The sequence below is a fragment of the Pagrus major genome, chromosome 18 (assembly GCF_040436345.1).
Source record: "Pagrus major chromosome 18, Pma_NU_1.0".
Lineage (NCBI taxonomy): Eukaryota > Metazoa > Chordata > Actinopteri > Spariformes > Sparidae > Pagrus > Pagrus major.
Window position 1 is genome coordinate 21,467,768 of NC_133232.1, and position 22,063 is coordinate 21,489,830.

The following is a 22,063-nucleotide window of genomic DNA, read 5'->3' on the forward strand; positions in this document are numbered from 1 at the left end:
TAAACTCACTAGAAATCACTTGTGAAAATGTTCAAGTAACTGATGACATTCACCCGAGGGCTCAGACGCCTGCCTGCTTTGAGTTGGCTTAAAATCAGCGCAGAGCGTGCCAATAAAACCCAAGGACAGGAGCTTTATGGCAGAATGAACAGAGCGGTGGAGGCTTTTGGGACTAATGTGGCTTTTAGAGGTTTAGCCTTCAATCCTTATCTCAACCTCTCCCTAAGGCCTTCCCCAGCTCTACCCCAGCCGGTCCACACACACCATGCCCTGCAGTACAGACGGGGGAGAGGTGGGAGGTCAGCTGAGACGGAAACATAGGAGGATCCCTGTTTGCACTGGAAAACAAGCACCTCTATGGAAACCCTCAAATGCAAATACTAGGATGAAGTGCCAAAAATATCTTGGCAGAGAAGACTTTTTTTAAGCCTTGTTTATGTTTATAGGAGAGAATATATAGTATATAAAATGGTGTGAAAAAAAAGACAGCACATGGAAGTCCATACAGTCGGTTTACTTTTTATTTGTTTTATGTGTAATCTAAATAGTTATGAGCAGTGGCTGACTCATAAAGCCCTTACTTTGGCATTTAAAACATTATATAAACTGGGGCTTAATATAACTGCACAGCTCCGGAGTGGTACTGAAGTGGGATGAGAAAAAATTCTTACCTCACACGTGTTGTAGGAGGATGCAGAACTGAATGCCGTCAGTGCTGTTTATCTGATGACCTGACACGATTATTTAACATTAGTGTAGAGTTTATGTAGGAAAAATGGTGAAATCAAATGAAAACCTCTAGCTTGAGATCTAATAGACTTGAAGGATATTTTGTCGGAGTGGATAATACAGCAATAGCGCCACCAAGTGGTGATGAAAGGAGGCCCGAGCAGCTCCAACACCATGATGGAAAATGGTCAGTGAGTTATGACAGGAGCAGTCCACCACCACCAAATGCCAGTCCACGCCTCCAAAGCTGACTTGGAGTATAAATTTTTATTTTAATTTTCAGATGCAAGTATATGAAACATGTTAGAGGATAAATATTTACAATAAAACTTGCACACACAAAAGCAGGAAATGCAAAACATTCAACAAAATTAACATGACAGAGGGTACGGAGCGCTAGCGGTCTATCTGAAGGGAACATTCGAAGAAGCGATGAATGATTGTCAACCAAAGAAAGCAAAAACAGAGGAAATTCAGTGAAAGTCCACACGAAACATGTGCTTTAACCCATTCCAAGTGAAACCAAGAGAAAATGTTTGACTTAAAACTGAGTGTAATGTTGCATTGTCAGTGTGAGCTATGCTGGTGCGGTGCTCGCTGAACGAATTAGCCTCACCAGAGTGTGAGGTGACATCACCGTAGACAAGGGGACAACAGGAACTTGCACTATTATTATTGTTCATTTAAACATGTTGTATTGTCCAAATAACAGCCTTTCTCCAAGTGTATGCTTACACATCACCTGCTGAATAATATATACAGACTCCAACGACACCCAAACTATCAGCCTCAATAGTGAAATATGTGTAATCTTTGTTCAAGACTCCTTAAATAAATGTTCTCCTTTATAACTGTAAAGTGTGGTATGAACCATTACAATGAGCCCTGAGGAAATGTATGGGTTTTAAATGTTTCTATTCTGACTCTATCTCAAATAAAAGATAATAGAACCCTATGCAGCAGAGGCATTTTTCTAAGTATATATTAAACAACAGCCACAATGATCAGAGAACTGCCCCACCCCCACGACGAGTAAAGCTGAATCACAAGCCTACAGCCACTGCAAGTCAGACCATACAGCTACCATCACACACCACTTTTACATCTCCAAATCAAATGGCGTGCAAGCGTTTGGATACACAATGCGGGGGCAAGAGTGAGGCGACGGCACAACTGTACTGTCTAGTCGTTAGTTCGGAAAGTTACGCAGCAGTAGTGTCGATTATGCATTTTGCTGTTCAGTTTAATTTACTATCTTACATGAGCCGTTGTGGCGGTTGCAATGAAAAATAGAAACAAAGCACATTTCACAGTAGTATATATTTTTTGTTTCCTTTTTGTCATTGTTTGTTAAATACATACATAGAACAAGACAAATGGCTTCTACAATGAGGAAAATCTTGCTGGTGCAGTAAGTCACAAAAAAGGGGAAAAAAAAGCTGTTCCACCCACCAGTTGATGAGTTAATTGTTCTACTGATCAAACGCACACATCAGCCGACAGTGACTTTCAAGCTACGTGAGGCCTTAATTACATTATGGAGGAGTGATGGGGTCCCAATCTAGAGTTCAATGTAAGATAGACCTCCACAGTTCCCTTCACCAGCGAATAATAAACCTTAAACACAGTTTGTTACTCTGTGGTTTTTCTCATGTATAATAGAAGTTTATTACCAATCCTGAAATCAGAAACTGTCTATCTATATACCATTTACCCACACTCACACATTCGTAATCATTCAGCTGCTTCTGTCACAAAAAAGGAAAAAAGAAAAAAAGAAGCAGTCATCCAACTCAAACAGTCGATAAAGCCGAGAAAACAAACACTATAAAGTATTACATACTTTAAAAAGATAAGCCTATAACTCTGCAGGCATTTGCAAATGAGTTTCAATGAATGATCCTTTTTCAGAGGTGCTTCTTCGCGAGGATGTTCTCATTACTGACAGACTCCTCAATCTACCGCAGGTTGTAGTAGGACCATCCCTGCTGGACTCTGTATACTAGGCAAAAGTTGGAGGGTCCGAGGTGGGTTGCAGGATGGCCGAGGCTGTCCAGAGGAGCACTGGGATAAAACCTTAATGCTTACAATAACAGGCCAAGAGGCCAGGGACAGAGGAAAAAGGGCCAGAACAAAATGGTCCTGGAAACGCAAACAGCTCCAGGGAACTTCATCCATACTCATGAGGAGAGCGTGCGGTATCAAAAGTAGATCTGCTTGGCATGTGACGGATTCTGCTCCATGGGGCAGTACGGACATTTCAACCTGAGGATGAGACAGAAACAGGATGTTAGTGTGCAAATACATCACTTGTTTTCACTGGGGTCTCATTAGAGACTTCCCAGCTCTGATCTCACTAACTTCCATTTATTTCGCCACAGTACTGCAGACTAAAAACAAGCTAGCATTTTATTTATTTTTTTGCAAAAGCTGTGTTATCACTGTGTGATGATTCAGCTGGCAGCAGGAACTATTTTGAAAAGTGTTCCTTCCTGGAAACTGTGAAATACATGTTTTGACAAGTCATCTGGCTGAACATGTATTCAATGCAAGAAAAACGTCCATGTTTGCTATCCGTCCTCTAGGTGTGATTTTAAAATATACTGTAGCTCTTGTCTTTGGCAGCAGCCTTGCTTGTTAAATTTACATCCAGTTGAAATAATGAAAATATAAGAATTAATATGAAAAGGTGATAATAATTCACCACAAATGAGAATGTAAGAATTGAATGTTGTGATTAAAGATAACAATATATAAACATTTTTAAACATTTCTACTCACACATACTTATCCTACCATGCACACATCAACAAAATAGGCTGTATTGATGACTTACTTCCCAGCATTAGTCAGTTTGTTGAGGGCATCTCTAGAGATGACGTGGCCACAGATGAGCTTCATGGGTGGATTGCTCTCTGAGGTCTGCTGCCTGAGGATCGGGCAGGCGAACACAGAGTGGTACCAGCACTTCTTCCCAAGGTCGATTTCAATCTGCAAGGACAGACATGTCGTGAATCAACCAAATGGTGGAAAAGAGTGAAAAGGAGGATTAGGTGCCAACGCAAAGGGACTTACAGGCAGCTCATCCTTGTGCGTCCAGACTCCGCTGCATTGTCTCTGCTCTATCACCTGCTTGATGTTCATCAACACTGGCAGGGCCATACAGCCTGAAGCAAAACTGCACAGAGCCCAAAGGTTGATATAAGACAACACAGTGATGATAATAAAATGGCAGTACCAATTAGTCTAGTCTAGTACCAATTAATTTTTTTTTAACTTAAGTCTCAATTTTGGTACAAATGCATAGATTTTTTAGGAAAACAGATACGAGGTGTAGCTTGTTGTTCAAGGTTTACCAACCTAACACTGAGCGGAGACTCTACAGAGAGGCCCAGTAAAGCACAGGCATCCCTGGTGAAGATGTTACAGATCTCGGCCCACTGATTTGTCTCCAGCAGACTGCGGTATGGAGAGTTCTCAATGCCGTGACGCAGGTACACGAGACTGCCCATCAGGATCTGAATATCTGCAGGGACAAAAAATGACATGTGTGAAATAACACTGCATGAGTATTTTGAGGTAGGTCTCAAATAATTATGAACACTACTCCTTCTTGGCTTCTTTTATACAAGTTCTGAAATGTTGTAGGGCCTTTTCCCAAGAGTCAGAGCCACAAATTCTATCAAGTTTAAGAAAAAAAAAGGGAATCACAACTCAAGTTAAGCCTCAAGAATGTCAGAATGACGCTATCTACATTGTACCTCTCTGGTGCTGAGAGGCGAAGGGCTGGAAGTGCCTGGCATACTGCAGGGCCTCCATTTGGTTGCCGATTCCCCCACTGAGCAGGCTGATGAAGTACAAGCGGTGCAACTTGAATTCTAGACTGCTGTTCAGGTCCAAAAGGCGCTGCCGATTCGTTACAGCCCACCTAAGAGGGAACAGACATAAATAAGTCAGCTCGGTCGACATTTTCAATATAGCAATCAACACCCTAGAGGGAGTTTTCACGCATATTTGGGCTCTATAGAAGTGGCCAGAGAGTTCGCAAAAGTTTGAGGAGTCTGAGCCAGATGGAAAGAGTAGCTTATACAATACGATGTAAAATGTACATCTCCATCTCTTCCAATGGGTAAAAATAATCAAGTTATTGTATTCTCTTTACAAAGATGATGAGTGTCTGGACACAGATGATGGCAAAAAAGAAAAACAACACATACTCTAGTGCTGGCCGGAGGTCCTGCATCCTCAAAGCTTCAAGGATTCTGTTCAGCTCCAGGAAAGGCTGCTTCATACTCATATCTATAACTACACCAGACTCCTAAAAAAGGCATTTTTGAATTATTAGAATTTCTTCAATGAATTTTCACAATAAAGCCCCATAATGATGCTATGATACATTTCAGAAAGGAATCAACTTAAAGCCATTCAAGCCAGGTTTACACCAAAAACATTATTTTAACTATCAGAGTTACTCACCTGGCACAGATCCTCTGCTACACTGAGCATCCCTTGTCTGTACAGGTGCTCCACAATCGTCTCACTCAAGTATTTCTGTCTTTCTGGGGTGTCCCACACTGTCTCTGCCACCACAGCACTGATCTCTGCATCAAAATTCTGCAGAGAAACAAATCAAAAGGTGAAGTATATGATGCCACGTGTTAAAAAGTTAACCAAATTTGCTTCCTGTCCTTACCCTGTCAATGGCTTTGCCCACTTTTGACACACTGCCATGGATGTCCTTATGTCGGGAGGCTAGCATCTGCACTGTTTCTTTGATATTCTTACAACACTGTGCCATGGTCTGAGATAGGACTGATAAGTCTGCATCTTGTACTCCTGCAAGAGAGAAAAAGGAAAAGTCTTCACAGTGCATGTCTACAAAAATAGAATTATGATATAGCGTGTATGAAACATAACAAGAAGTTTAGAAGGGAAAAAGAAGTTAAATATTACATCTCCATGGTGTTTTCTTACCAAAGGCAACTAGCTGTCCTCGTATCTCACAGACACTGCGCAGGAGCTCATCTAGCCTCTCCTCAGACTGGTGGCCGTACATTACGAAGCGATGGAGCACTTTCTCCAGCTCCCGCTCAACACATGCACACTGTTCCATGGTTCAGACTGGAACACTCACACACACAACAAAACACCTAGAGTGTAAGTGAAAAATAAATAAATAAAAAACAGAAGAATACAAAAAACACGGGTCAAAGCAAGTGAGCTATTAATACAGCTCAAACAAAATTAGATTTTAGAAGTGTTTGATAGCAATATAATGGTTGACTTTGTTTTTATTTTTTAGATCAGCAACCAACAGTTATTTTCATTGCAGAATCTTATTTTCTCACTGAATCATTTCATTTTAAATGTTAGGTAGGGGTGGAAAATATATTTTCCTAAAGCCGAAGGCGCAATGGGTACATTTCTTTGACCCATAAAATGACATAAGACAAAGAAAAGCAGCAAGTCTGTACATTTGAGGAACTGGGACGGGGTAATGAGAGTTACACTACTTTAAAATTAAATAAACAAACAATTTTTAAATAGTTGGAGATCAATTTACAGTTGATCAACTGATCATTTAAACTGTTTTTTCTTCACTTAAATACAAAGTAAAACAAACCTTTTTTCTATATAAAAAAAACCAAAACATTTTTAAGTTGAATTATGTGCAAAGAATGACTCTTGAAAAATACAAGTTTTTGTTACTTTTTCATTTGCAGCTCTTTGTTGTTTGTTGCAGTGGATTCAACAAAATCCTACAAATGAACACTGTGGATGTGTTTGATAGATCACCATTGTTTACATGTCACAAAAACAATGGCCCCCTGATTGCCACACAGCTGCCTCTTGAACATGACAGGCCAATCGTTGAGGTACAATGGTTTCAAAGACCTTTGACAGCTGGCAGGCCTCATTTTTAATCGAGAGAAGAAAGACGAACCCACCTAGTGCTGCCCTGTTTGTTAAAAGTTTGGCCTGGTGTAGCACTGCTAACTAGCCAGGCCTTAACTATATTAAACGCAGGCGCACAGTGTACTCTGCGGCCTGGTGTTTACTAACGTTAAATGACCCTAAAGTCTCAACCAGACTAAAGTATAATTTCATCAGCAGGTGACGAAAGGACATTTTAATTATTGGTTTTGTTTTAGCAGCTAGTTTGCATTCAGATTCTATAATTTCGTGTAGGAAAAACATCAAATCACTGATGATTACAGCTTTGCTCTAACGAATACAGAAAATGTCCACCTAACAGCTAGCAGCTACCGTCACAGAGCTAACCAACATTAACGCAAGCTCCACTTCTCTCTTAATATTGAAATACCACGTTTCGTATTCATTTTTACACACTAATAATGATACAAGTCACGTGTCTCAAAGTAATAACCATTTATTTTGACTGGATGCAGTCATTTAGAAAATTAAGCTGTCTCACAGCTAACATAAACAAACGGTATCACAGAGGCTGGCTAGCTACAAAAGCTCGCCATTGCTAGCAGCTACTTAGCTAGCTGACGTTAGCCAGCTGCTGACTGACAAGGCCCAAATAATTTCAGAGGAGACTGACAACCTGCCTGTCTTTACCACTTTGTTTTACTCCAACATTTAAAACATCTACCGCCGTCTGACTGAATTATAAGATATGTTTAAATAAACGCTACTCACCTCTCCTGCTAATTAGTTAGCCGACATTAGCGTTAGCCACTTGCCTGTTATGGCAACACTTCACCAGCAGTCGTAATGCGGATCTTCCTGTGTCGCATTCTGCGTTAACTGGACATTTCACAATAAAAGTCGGTTTCTCTGCGACATTGAAGAACAGCCTGAGGAATTTCACTCGAGTCAGATTTCCCTCTTGCAAAAGGGCGTTTCTGTCGCAATTCATCCTGTAAGTGGTGGCACAGTAAGGATACCGATCATTGTCATGGTGCATATGATGCATATAAACAACATTTTATTGTTAAAGTTAATCAAGGTATAGCTATGTTTAACTATTTTATATACTCTAAGCTAAAAGAAGATCAACCATCGGTAAAATAGACCCCCAAAAATAGGACTTCATAACACTACACAACATTTTGTGTTTTGGGGAAAACAACACAAATCAACATTGTCTGTCATCATGTGGCTTTGGAGTCAAGGATCCACTGAGTTAATCGACACATCCAGTCGCTGGAGATGATGGCTCAGGCTTGCACAACTAAAAACACAAGGAGTAGCTGTGCACCAACATAAACCACACCAAAACAAAAGCTGTGTGATGCACTGCAGGGGAGAACATGGCATGATAACAAGTTATTTAATCTGACATCTCACAAACAAAAATAAAACATACAAAGGAAATATATTCAACAAATATGAGAAATTTGTAAGTATAATGCATCTGATTCATTTCTCACTCTGCACTTGGACGAGTTGACCTGTTGCAAACCCAAACTGTGGGGAGCTAGCTCTCGGAGAACTGGAGGAATCTACTGGAAAGGAGTTGGGAGTTGTATGATTGGGTAATAATCTTGCAGGTAAGACAAATGCATTTATTTGATCATTTTACTGATGACCAATTCATTGAGTCATCACCTTAAAACCCTGAAAAACTTTATCAGTTCAGAAATATATAAAACCTTTGGAAAAGCACAGATTTGCTGAAAACATACTCGACGGTTTTCCGTGAGAGGAAAGGGCCAAATGTCTTTTATATATATATATATATATATATATATATATATATATATATATATATATATATATATATATATATATATATATATTCCACCAAATACACCAACAGGTCAATGTTGTTAATATTGTCAAAATATCATGCTCTTTGCTTGTTTGAATGGTGTCGAGGGAGAACAGAGCTATTTGTCATGTGGCTGTAGCCTATGGGACTGCATGTCCAGGGTGCCGCCATCTCCTACACGCCCTGCGATGCTACTCATGAACTGTGAGAATGACGGGTTTGGTCTGCACAGAGGTTAGTGTGATTATTTTGGGAAAGCCTTGTTTGTTCCATTGTATCCTTGGTTCACTGTGTGCAACAACGCATGCAGTGCATTGCATTTTAAGCTATTTGCAAATTATTAGGAGTTTTGTTTGTTTACCTAGTTCCATCTTCTTTTTCTCATTTCCCCTGTTGTCCAAATTTTCTGTTATTGCATTTTCGTCCCAAGAAAAGTGAAAAAAAAAGCCCTGTGTAAAAGCATGAGCCTTGTCGTGATTGAGTTCCTGAAACAGCTCATTATTATTATTATTATTATTATTATTATTATTATTTTATCAGATTATATGCAGCTTCCTCTGGAGCCACAATAGGCTTTATGCTGCTTTTTTCCCACATATGCAGTAGTACACCCCAATACCCGTGAACGCAGTGTAAAATTTGGTGGAGTTATATTTTAACCAAGGTTTGTAAATGTTTTGTTTCTGTGTGCTGGTGGCACTTATATTTCACCCCTGCCACTCAGAAAGCCTGAGTACCACCGCCTCTGACTTTACTGAGATACAGTACATCTGTGGCAATGCATCATATTTTTTTTAAACACAAGGTAACCAGTAAGTGCAGCTACTAAATCTATGTACTGGAGTAAAAAGTACATTTCCCTCTGAAAGTATAGAGTAGCAATATTCATGTAGAGGACGAGTGCTTCAAAATTGTCCATCACTGATTACCAAAAAAGTAAACTAATATAATAAACTAAACTAATTAGAAATGTGGCCTGTATAGAGCTCGGCCATGCACAGTAATCACATTCTTAAAGAGCAACTAGGTCAGTTCAAAAGAGACGGATTTGAAATGTGATCCTATGTTTATATTCTGACTGTTTACTCTCACTTGAATAACTGATCATGAGACTTGACCCCCGTTTATCATCATATCCCACAGATAGAGCGCAGGCAGAAAAAGTAGCCATAATTAACTTTAAAAAGTAAGTCATGTTTATTTATCGTCACACATAAGAAAGTGCTGTGGCTGACAGCGTTTGACATTTGCTCAACAAGTGGACACTGAACATCAGCCTCTCTGCCGCGCCCCCCTGTTTTGGAAGTTTATCATATGTTTGTCCACATATAGATACCCACGCAGCATATTGTTTATGTGTGGCCTATCGGTGTGTTGCATTGCTGAGAGTGAGGGTGGGTGAGGTCTGTAGACTTAAGCAGGCTCGTGTGACTAATCTATCAGTGATGTAGGCTAAAGCTCCCCATTGCTGAGGTGCTCAGCATTCTTTCCCCCTGAGTCCTCCTCCAGACTACTGTGCTGCCATAACCACAGAGGTTCAAATTTATCAGCACTTCTATACACTAACTGAACCCTATCTCACACCCAGCACACACACAGGCATTTACACATGCATGCATGTTGTCCTTTACAACCTTTAAAACTTATAAATAAAACTAAAACTTACCATATTTCACATGTATGCCAGTATACTGTATGAGTTACAATCGTATCATACATCCTCTCCTTACAGCCTGCTTAAAATTTAGAGGGATGATGCTTCATGTTTGTCATGCCATTAGAGCCTCCAGTGAAATATGAAATCATTTACAGGATAGCTTTGAAAGGGGATCTGGAGTCTATAATCACTACTCTATAAACAATAATTAGTTTATGCAGAATTAATGGTGTAATAAAAGATACCTGTCTGCTTATAGCTCTGTGTATAGTCATATTGCACAAGGTCAAGGACACGGTTCCCATTTTGGCTTGCCACACTACAAATGTATGACACTTCAGTCAGAAAAAGGGGCCAAATTACATATGTATGATGCCATACATATAACAGATTGTTGACTTTTCAGTGTTGAAAGCCATCTCTCAACACTTTGATACGACAAATATAATATACCCTCCCTGCATTATGCAACGCTCTGTCAGGGCTGCAATCACAGATTTTCCATTAGCTTGCCCTGAATGACTTAATAGCTGAGAATGAATGGTAATCTCATGAGGTATTAGGTTAGGGACAGAGGGCTTATCGAACTCACTGCCATCAAACATGCCCAGACAGCCTTAATTTGATTTAGAGGGTGCTGAGATTGTAGAAGTGATAGTACAGTTTAATGACATGATCCCTTTGGTTTTTTTACAGTTTCGATCAAAGGTTTGTCATGTGTCGCCGTATGACAGCCAAGCTTAAACATGAATTTGAAACTGATCATCTTCCATTGGCTGTGCTGGTCCTGGAAAATGAAATATCTTGACATTAAGAGAAAAAACGTGACTTAGAACATGTGATAGCACCTCACAGATGTTATGCAAGTGATGCTAACTAGGACGCAGTGCACAGGAGTTTTGCATGTGACCTGTCAGAGTTGGGTGGTCTGTGTCCACCTTTGACCTGTTGTACCCCAGCTACACCTTAGCATTCTGACATACACAAACACATACACGCACGCAAGCATACATTTACTCACCCTTAATGGTGAGTGTAACTACCTCCCATCTTACCCATCAAGCAGTAAGGGGGACAATGCTTTGGCTTACTTCAAGCTCTCTATTATTCCTTTCTTTCCCACCCAGGCAAACAGCTAAAGCTAAGGCTATCTGGCCCTGATAGTATGGGTCTATATATAGAGGAGCCCTGTGACTGAGCTGGCTGTAAGTGTCAGATTCCAGGCGCACTCATCCATCCTGGCTGGATCAGCACCTGCTGCTAACTATAAACCCACCCGCCCCCTGCGCTACACCCTAGCCCAGCTCACACAGGAAAGCCAATGTCCAACCAAACCCCAGCCTGGAGAAGAAAAAAGATTCAGGTTGGACTCAGTAAGCAGTTTCCCAGAAGCCAGCTCAGAAGGGAGGGGCAGTAATAGAGATGGGCGCATTAGAGGATGTAACGGGTCTGAGCAAGATGCCCCTCTTTGCTTTTTTTGTTCAAGTCTGAGGCATGGCAATGTCTTTTGCATTCTGAAGTTGTCTAGCCAGTGTGGCACTGCCAGACTGAGCTGTGCGGAGCGGCTCAGTCCTGGATTCGGTTTGGTTTTGAGCGACAGTTCGCTGGGTGGGGGGCAGATATTGCAACACAGGAACTCAGGAACTCAGTGCCCTTGGGAAAGCCTCATCATTGGCCAAAGGTACAGTATCAATTCATTCTCTCTCTGTCTTTGCACGTGGAGCAAGCTCTCTTTCTGTAGTCAGTCCTACATCAAGGCAATATAGAAAGTTTAGATAAAGGGCATGTATATGGCAAAGATAATGTAAATATTGTCACTTTCCATACAAACTGAAATTTCATTTTTCATTTTTTATGCACATGTAGAGATATACTAAATTCCTTGTGTCCACTGAATATTTTTTGTCAGCTTAAAGTGAATATTTGTATATTGTATTGAGTGGATTTGCTTGCTACTGCTTTTTAAGGCACAGTGACAGAGGTATATTTATGATCCGAACCCCTTTTGGAGATTTATCTGTGTATAGTATTCTCAGAACATTTAAGGGTTAAAAGAAACATTTGCTGTTGGCAAGCTAACAAAACAGGAAGAATGCACAATGCTCTAGCCTCTATGTTTGCTATTAATAAGCTTTGCAGAGTGATATTCATCAGTGTTACTGGTGATATAAATGAATGAGCTGCACACCCTCCAGGTGACCATATCTCATTTCCAGTCCAGGAACAGAGCCCAGAGCAGACTAGAGGAGCAGACTGGAGTGGCCGCAGTGAGAATTTGGAGCTTGTGGACGAGCGATGGACAGCTGGACTCTCCAGGGGGATAGCTACTCCTTTCTGCGCAGTGCGCCCCGCACCTTTTCCCTGTGCCATCGTGACGGCACCCCCAACCACGTTGAAATCTTTGACATCATCAACGTCCCTAGTCAGCGCAGTGCAATTTCTGAGACTACCTGCCTGTGTGATATTTTTGGAGACGACTGTGAATCATCTGCGCTCTCAAGCAGCCCTGCTGTAGGGGCTTTTGTCCGTTCCCAGAGGGAGGTGGACGGGACAGCTGCTGCATCACCCCTTGTGGATGACCCGAACGACTCCTCAGGCTCTTACCATACTGCACCGGGCTCCAGTGAAGGAGAGGAGGGATTTGAAGATTCAAGAGAAAGGCTTTACAGCCCCCCGTTGCAGAGCAGGTCTTCAGAGAGGAGGCAGCCAGAGGGCGAGGGACTGAGCTCAGGGCAGCCAGATGTTTCTGGGGACAGCCGCCCAAATTTAGAACCAAAAAGCAGATCACCTGTACCTCAGCTTAGTACAGCTAGCCCGTCATCTGAAGTCTTTAAAACTTGTCAAAGGACCCCGTCTCCTGGACATAAAAGCCCCTTTACCCTGACTCCAGAGAGAACAGTGTCATCCTTATCTTCTTCCTCAGTTGAAAAAAGATATTCCCCATCACCACCTAACACTAAACTGGAACATTCAGAAGCTGATCAAAGGAGAATCACTCCTACTTTCATAAATAGACACAACAGCCCCTCACACCAGTCTTTAACTCCAAGTCCCTCCCCTGAGCCGAGGAACTGTGTGAGCTCGTCCTCTTCTGAATCAGTGAACACTCAATCTTTACCTGAGTCCAGGGTTGCACAAGTCTCACCTGAGCCAAGGAACAGTCCTTCACCTCAGCCAACATCAAAGGATATTTCTTCAGATTTTACAGAATCTAGAGCCATCCTTTCATCTCCCTTACCTTCATCCAGTAGTGCAGAGTTATCATCCCAGTCAAGAGAAACACTGGTTACCCCTGAGCTGAAGAATAGGCCCTACTCCCCTGATACTCAAGCATCATCTCCTTTTCCAGAGCTCAGAGGGAGGGTCTCCCTTCCTGATCTCTTTAGCAGAGGCTCCACACCTGATATACAAGACTCTACCCGCACCCCTGAGCTGATTTCAGATCTGTCCACTGCAGAAAGAGACACGACAACTACTCCAGAGAGCCAGGGTGCAAGGTTATCAGTTGAACCTGTCAGTGCTGGGTCTACACCGGCCCCACGATACACACCTCCATCACCTGTCGTTTCAATAGCAACATCTCCTGAGCTGGACAGTAGCAGTGTGTTATCTGAATTAAGTCGCACAGCTCCCTCACCGAGCCTACTCAGTGCTGCTTCTCCAGTTACAGCTGGGACAAGAACTCCCTCTCCTGGCCCCTCACATAAAATAAGACCTATTTCACCTGAAGTCGAGACCAAAGTGTCTTCACCTGTGGCAAGTTATAGTTTATCTCCATCACCTGAAGTTACAAGCGACTGCTCTCCCATTCAGCACAGATATACTGCTCCCTCGCCTGAAATCAGGATTACAGCATCCTCACCTGAGGTCAGTAGGAGGGAGCGGCCTTCTGAAGCGGAGTCAGCCTCTCCTCTCTTAGAGCCTCGCTTTGACTCTGCCATATCAAGAAGCCTCACTTCATCCCCTCATATCACAGGGATTTCTTACTCTGTTGTTCAGCCGGAGGACAGGGACAGTCCACCATTTCCTGAGCTCTCTCGTCTCTCCTCCCCGGTGCCTGATAGGCCACTTGTGTCCCCTGATGCAAGAAGCGCTACCCCAAGCAAGGACAGTTTACGGAGCTGCTCCACTGGTACACCACGAGACTCCCCTCATATATTAGTCTTCCCGACCTCCGTCCTGCAGCCTGAAATAACTGTGTCACATCAGCCCAGGTACCAAACACCTTCACCTCAGCCAAAGCATCACACTCCATCACCTGAGCCAAGATATCAATCCCCATTATCCGACAAATATCGAAGTCCCTCACCTCAGTTCAGAAGTAACCTTGCATCACCTGTTGCCCCATCTCCTGAGCTAAGGTCTCCTCAGTGTTCACCAGTAAACCTCTGCCCAGAGTACAGCCCTCAGTATATACAGCCTACTCCTCCTCTTCGAAATACACCTGAAGTTGTGGGGGATTCAGGTGATATTACAGAAACACATTTGGCAAAAGAGCGTGTGTCACCCTCATTTGAATTAGACAGGGGAGACAAATCAGTTGTAACTGAAATCAATAGCAGGTCACCAGTGGTGGTGGTTGATTCATCTTTGTCTATTTCACCTTTCTTAGCTGAGGAAAACGTAGACAGTTCATTGAAACAACAAAGCACAGAGAGAGAAACACCACCAAAGGAAGTAAACCTTCAGGATAACTCAAGCGTAGTGTCTTCCCCTGAAGAAAAACAAGCCATTAGCCCCACCTTTTATCAGAAAGAAAACACTGATAATAATAATAATTCTGCCATTGAATTAAAACCTCCTTCACCTAATCCTCTTGTCTCCAAGGACACAAGTCCAAGCATTTCTCTTGTCCAGAGGGCCTCATCTAAATCACCTGTGCAGAGACCAGAAAACCCACAGCCTCAATTCACTAACTACTCCCGGGCTCCTGAAAGCAGCAGCTCATTAAAATCCACTTGTACACGTGAGCACACCAGCAGACAGCTGTCAAACACTCTTAGACGTGAAAACAGAGAGAGGTTTACAGAGGACATGGCCCACCATGCAAACAGAAGGCGGACTCCCTCTCCGCCTCTCACCAGGTTTACACCTGTCCACATCTTAGCCCCTGAGAAGCCATACAGACACTGGCAGAACAGAAGCCATAGCCCCACTCGGGTTGTAGCATCGTCACCGAGTGGTAATTTAAAGAAAGGAGTGACAAATAGGGAAAGCCCCAATGTCGCCCCGGTTGACAATAATAGCCAGGCCCAATGGGTCAGGCTAGGAACGCAATTGGAGATGGAGAGGGAAATGCAGCTGGAGGAGGAAAGGGTGGTAGGTAGGGAGAGGCAAATGAATAGAGAAATGGATAGAGAGATGGAGAGAGAGAGAAAGAGGGAGGAGCAGCTTCCTGAAAAGGGGAAGGGGTGGCAGGGGGACGCCAGTTACAGAGGGGAACAGGTTGAGCTGTCATTCAATGCCAGGAATAGAAAAGGGCCTGTGTGTCGCAGAGCAGCTCCCACAAGCAGAGAGACCCGTCAGGGACTGCCAACAGTGCATTCCTGTTCAGAGAGCTTGCTTGCGACCAGACAGCTACAGCAACAACAGAGTCTGCTCAGATTTGCTTCCCAACAAGACACCAGGGGTGGTGGTTCTGGCAGACGGCTTCAACCTCCTGCACCCCACAACAAGAACAGTTCACCTGGACGCGTGGCTGTAAACAGGTCCTGCCGGAGTTCCAGCTCCAGCATGGGAAGTGAGCTTGATGAGGCAGACAATGAGGTGAAGTGGTTCACAGACTCGGCTTTCCGTAGCCTATCAAGCCCTGAAGTAGATTACCTTGATATGTACAACTCAAGCCACCGTTCATCTACCAACATCTCTCAACCATCTACCCAGGAGAGCCCAGCTGGGGTCAACGCCGCCTGGCTAGCCTACGCTGACTTCAAGGGTTCTGCTCCAAAGCTGGACAATGATGAACTCTCCTTCCAGCAACCATCTGCATACTACTCAGATGGCCTAGATCCATCAAGGCGCTATGAGTTAGGCAGCTTTGAGTGCGTAGATGTGGCCGTGGAAAGAGAGGACTCCAGGAAGGCGAGAAGAGGAGTGCCAAAGAGACAGATCCAGCTGAAGAGAAAGGATCATGCTGAAGGTAAACAGGATGAGAGCAGCGAAAATAGTAGTCCCGGGTTACCAGTGATGATGGAAAGCCCCTCTCTTGAGGGTCACTCGAGAGAGACGTATGTGAGACAACACAGTACACCAGTAGCAATGCAAGAATGCTACACATGTGAGCGCAGCCCTGAGCCCAATCAGCAACATGAAAGAAAATCCAAACTCCAGAAATCTGCTTCTTTGGATGAAACATGCACTAAAACCAAGATGGCCACTTGTCTAATCAAGAGTGTGTTGTCCAAGAAAATGCAAAGTGTTGATAAACAACCTGATGAGCAGGCCGCAGAAGAAGTGAGCCCCACTTTTGAGGAAAACAGTCCGCCAACAGAGAGTGCAGTAGCACCACTTACAGAGTCCCCAAAACCTGACGCATATAATCTAAGTTCCAGTCTTCAGTCAGATTATAGTCTTTCATCTGAAGGTGTTTCTATGAGAGGAGAACCAAGTGCAAAGGATGAAGCCAAGCCAACAAAAAGCTTTGGCCTGAGATCCAGTAACAGGCCAAGTTCATCCAGCAGCAGTAGAAGTGTTAATTTTTCACAGACTGAGAGTGAAGAGGCTGATTCTCAAAGCAGGAATGCAACTTCATTAAGATCTGAGATGAGATCAGAATTGAAATTGCCATTTGATAGTAAACAGTCAAGTGGAGTACAACGAGCAGATGACAGTAAAACATGGGAGGTTGGTGACTCAGCAAATGCCACTGCTGGGAACACAGGCGCTCCTTCTGCCACCGGAGCCAGCAGCATACAGGCCAGGGCGACAAATAGAGACCAGGAATGTGAAAACACAGAGGACCATAAACAACTGAAGCAGAGTGACAAGGGTGCCTACACATCAAAAACACAGGAGATTACACTCAAAGCTGTGGAGAAAAAGAAAGCCTCCCTGAACGTGTGTCTCACACCTGAGGCAGAAAACAAACCTTTGGCTACTTCGCCAGACTTGTCTTACAGAGAAAAGGGGGAAAGGGAAGAGACCGGTGTAGATGAGAAAACAGAGGAAGAGGAAGGAAATGGTAATAATCAAGTCAAAGTCCCCATTCACAAAGTTAGGGACGTGAGGCGACTTGTAAAAAATACATATAATCTGTCCTTCAAGGCAACTAGTGCTGTAATGACATCAAATGTCAATGAGGAAAGGATGGAAAATTTAAATGAGGAAAGGAGGGAACATTTAAATGAGGAAAGGAGGGAAGAAATAAAAGAGGAGAAGAGGGAAGAGGTCATAGCAGAAGAGGAGAGGGAGATTAGGCAAGAGATAAGGAGGGAGGAGAGGAGAGAAGAGAGGGAAGAGGAGTCCAGGGTGGAGAGGAAAGAGGCACAAAAAGAGGAGGCAAATGACTCAAATATGCTAACTATGTCTCCACCTCTTCAGAGCAAAGGAAATCCTGCATCTCGTCCACAGCCAATGCAAATAGAATACAAAGCTGTTTGCTGGAAAGAAGACAAAAATAAGATGCTGTCCAGCACAAAAGACTCAGAGAACCTTGGTGACAAACCGCTGGCTTCATTGAAGCATGTCACAGAGTTGAGCAGAGAATCACAGTCCTTGCAGAATTACACAACAGGGGACACAGTTGCCAAATCATGTCAACAAGATCTAAATATAGCAACAGAAACACAAGAGACGGTGACAGAAATGCAGAAAGTGCCAGACAATGAGGACAAACCTGTAGTGGTCAGAACAGACAGAAAACCTCCTATGCTTGGAAGCCTCCCCAAACTGCCCAGTAAGGAAAGAGAGGTGTCAACTGCTGTAGTGTTAATAAGGGATGGATCCAGCAATACCAAGACATCTGCAACTCAGGAAGTTATTCCCGCTCAACCTCATGTTCCAGCTGCTTCACCTTCACCAGGGCCAACTACCCCTGGCAGTACCCAAGGGAGCAGTGGCCACTCAGTTTCCATGTTATTAAAGGAGAAAGGCTATCAGGCTGACATTGGAGCAGTGGTGGGTGACAACCAGAATGCAGCTGGAGGTAAAGGAGTTCCCCGTAAACATGTGAACTGCCTGGAGATCCCTCTTCAGACCACCGCTCCTTCAGATGAAGGTCGGATTGAGTCTCATAGAGAACGGACATTCTCCTCCTCATCCACCACATCTAGCCCCTCAGCAGTGTCTGACAACAAAGACACCCTTCCAAAGACCAGCAGAGAAGAAGGAGGGGTTAGCAATAAGCCTCCCGTAAAAGACACAGCAAGGCAAAAAAGTGCCTCTCCACTAAGGAATACACTGGAGCAAACACCACCTCCGACCAAAAAGAAAGAAGTAGGAGATTTTGAAGCAGTAAAAAGACTAGATCCAACTTTCCCCCCAAGGTCCCCTGCAATAAGGAGATTCAGACCACAGCCGATTGAGGTTAAGTCGCTGTCTAAAGAAATACAGAAACAAGATATGCCCACAAACTCTACAGGAAACAACAGGCCTCAAACCATTGAAGTTAAATCTATAGCTAAGAATTCTCAAAAGCCAGCTGTGCCTCCAAAACCAAGCTGCAAATTTAAACCTGCAGATTTAGGAGCAATGCCAAATGAAGCTCAGAGACCTTCAGCAATGACATCAACTGTAAAACAACAAGGTGAGGAGAGGCCTCAAACAATTGTAGTGTCCTCACCGACAATCTATAGAAAGATCTCAAATGAGTCAACATCGACATCAAACTATACAAGAAAACTAGCTGTATCTGCAGTATCCAGCCTTAAACCTCCACCTTGCAAAACAACAGCAACTACCATCTCCAATCTGTCAAACCAGTCGACAGCACCATCAGAGACAGAGCCATCTCATGACAGAGCTCAACAGCCACAGCCAGAGGTCTTACCTCAGAGCTCTAGTCATATGCAGAGGCCCACAACCTTAGCTACAGCACCAACTTCAGCCACTGGCCCAGGTTTAACCTCAGTTCCAGATCCATTTTCTGACCCAAAGGCAAACCAAGTCCATGGTCCACCCTCAGCTGGACCCAACCAGCCAAGCCAGCCAGCTGTTACAGAACCAGACAGCCAACCACAACATCCCAGGATGGCATACCCTCATGAACAAGCTATGCCAGTAACTTCAAACAATATAAAACAACCCACTGCTGTTTCCACAACACAAGTGCCAGGATACACACAGCAGCCATACCGCAGATCATTCTCCAGCGAGCGCTCCCAGAGGACAGATGATCTGCGTTTTTATGCCTCAGATGACCCCCCAAGCTATGATGAAAGAGAGAGCTTCAGTCCCCTCATGCTCCCAGATCTGACCACCAGGAGATCAAATCGCTATCAACCCTCTTCCCGCCCTCCTCCCTGCTCCTGCACAGCTGGCTGCCCTTCCCACCCTGGTATCACTCCTCCTCATCATCACCGCAGCCCCCATACCCTCACCCCTCCTGCCCCTTCACACTCTCCAGGCCAGGCACTACCCTACCCAGTGGCTCAGCCACCTCTCCGTCCCCACCAGTGCAGACCTGACCCTCAGCAGATGAGCTACCAGCCTGGCTCTCCCAAATCAAGTCCTCTTGGTCCAAGTCAGCCACCAGCCATGTACCAGCCTCTCCACCAGCCCCCTCCCTGCGCTCCCCACCAGCCCCCTCCCTGCCCTCCCCACCCCTCATTCATGCAGGCCTGCCCTGCTGACCGCCCACTGCAGCCACCTCAGCATATTGACTCCCGACGACCCCCCATCCACAGATCCCCACAGCAACAGCCACCAGGCATGGCTGGGGCTCCTTACAGCGATTCTGGCCACAGCCACTCTCCTGGTCTTCCTCCTATGGATCCCCAGTACCTGTGTGGCCCTCAAAGCCTGGGGCCTTCCTATGGCTCTGAATATGGGGGTGACGGCTCCAGTTTGTACTCAGAAAGTAGCTATGGACAGACACCTCGCAGAGTGCTCTTGGATCCTGAGACAGGGAAGTATTTTTATATTGAAGTGCCTGTGCAGCCACTGAGGAAAATGTTGTTTGACCCAGAGACTGGCCAATATGTGGAGGTGCTCATCCCGCAGCAGGCAATGTCACATTCAGGCCTGTATCCTCCTTCAGCAGCCCCCTACCCATCTCTCCACAACCCCAACATGTATGCCCCTGCTGCGCAGTACATGCCCTATGCAGCTCCTCCTCCTCCCCCAGCCCATCCCCAGGCTCAGCCCCAGCCACCCAGATATCCTGAGGCCTCTGCCGCACCAACAATGCACCCAAGCGGGCCTGGTGTCAGCTACAGGAGTCCCTCTGGTCAGGCATCTAAGCCAGAACCCCTGAACCATCCACCATTGGACCAGAGCTACCTGGAGAGTATGTATTATGTCCCTACAGGGATGAATGCGAGCCCCAATCCCACCCCACCAGACTATTACCACAAACATCCCCCCAACCTACCCCCAACAGGGGGGAAAAGGTCCTGAAATAGAGGATAGAGGCCGCCTTTCTGGAGCCTGTTGGGTTTTAAATACACAGTGTATAAAGGGGTGTCTAATGTTAGTCTGTAATGTTATTTGAGTTTTCACATTGCAACTGAAGACAGCATTTCTTTGGTTGTTGTTTATTTGCTGCTGCTGCTGCTTGTTCTGCTGCTTTAATAGAACTAGATATTTGATTCTTGAGTTAATAGTTGAAAACACAAAAGCGTGAGCCTTTTTTTGTTTTTGTATTCTTATGAGTATTACCTAAATCTAAAATAATCTATTAAAATGTTTGTATTGTATTTTTGATGCAGGGTAAATGACATCATACTGTTAGTCCACAAGTAACAGGACAGGCACAGTCACTATAAATCAATACGTTTACTGATATACTGATGTGTGTGTGTGTAACAACAAACATCTCCAAAAAACTTGAAAATACTGTTTTAAAAGAACCTCATATTTTATTTTATTATTGTGTTTCTCTAATATTGGATAAGTGAGTTTGCGCACATGATGTCTGAAACAACAATGCCAATAAAAATTTGTCACATATGTATTGCTCTTTGTCATGCCTTCATCTATTTTTCTACCGATCCTTTCTATAGGTCACTATCTCAGCAGTTATTTACCAGCCAGATGTGATGATGGTGTTAAATACAATCATATTAGTTTTAAGTTGGCACAGAGATTGTGTTGTTTTCAGAAAAACAATGCAATGCATGTGCACAGACTAGACCCACTTCTTGGGGTTAGCACACTATATCAGTACAACAAGTTTATACATATATACAATATTAAAAAGCCAGCAATGTTAGTTTTAACAATGCATTAAACAATCTGACTTCCATTTGCAACTATATTAAAGAGGTTTTGGTGACAAAGTGTGTAAGAAGAAGTTATAGCTACATATTTCCACCAAACAAGCAACAAATCACTTTTTTTAGCTGCACTCCTCAGCTCTTTTTCTTGTGCCTTTAGAGGGCACTGCCACAGTGAACAGTGTGCAAAAATGAACTTGAATTTATATTACTGATTTATCAACCAGTGGTTTCGGTATTGATTTGGAGTCATTAGGTCACATGAACTCACCGCAGGTTATAAACACACTGCGATTTTTGTAAGACAGACAGCACTGATTCAGTATTCAGTATAAAGAGGTGTCCCCTGTAGGCTGATATAAATTTGTAGCAGCCACTGTACAACTGTGTCCACTGGAGGGTGCCACAGACCACCAGAGTGGCACAGGAAGTCCCATCCTGAAGGAACTTCTAAATCTGCAAACCTTCCGTGAGAAAAGCCAGTCATAGTAAAACAGTTAAATTATTTCCTAATCAAAACCTGAGCCTGTTAACTGAAACCAGACCCTAATTTGTTAGTCCAAA

General features: G+C 43.8%; 2 protein-coding genes across 2 annotated transcripts; one reads left to right on the forward strand and one right to left on the reverse strand.

Moving 5' to 3' along the window:
• Positions 1-977: 977 nt before the first annotated feature.
• Positions 978-7,506, reverse strand: rmnd5b (required for meiotic nuclear division 5 homolog B). Its single transcript, XM_073486968.1, has 10 exons — positions 7,396-7,506; positions 5,704-5,879; positions 5,423-5,565; positions 5,206-5,343; positions 4,947-5,047; positions 4,491-4,657; positions 4,090-4,255; positions 3,805-3,907; positions 3,566-3,720; positions 978-2,994 (listed from the first exon to the last, which is right to left on the reverse strand). The coding sequence occupies exons 2-10, from the start codon at positions 5,840-5,842 to the stop codon at positions 2,931-2,933; spliced, it is 1,176 nt and encodes a 391-aa protein (XP_073343069.1). The 5' UTR covers positions 5,843-5,879; positions 7,396-7,506; the 3' UTR covers positions 978-2,930.
• A 4,916-nt stretch (positions 7,507-12,422) lies between these two features.
• LOC141012918 (uncharacterized) lies at positions 12,423-20,733 on the forward strand. The gene is made up of 4 exons (XM_073486462.1): positions 12,423-12,930; positions 13,477-13,640; positions 13,941-14,180; positions 14,955-20,733. Exons 1-4 carry the CDS (start codon positions 12,423-12,425, stop codon positions 20,679-20,681), a joined length of 6,639 nt encoding a protein of 2,212 aa, XP_073342563.1. The 3' UTR covers positions 20,682-20,733.
• The last annotated feature ends 1,330 nt before the right edge of the window (positions 20,734-22,063 follow it).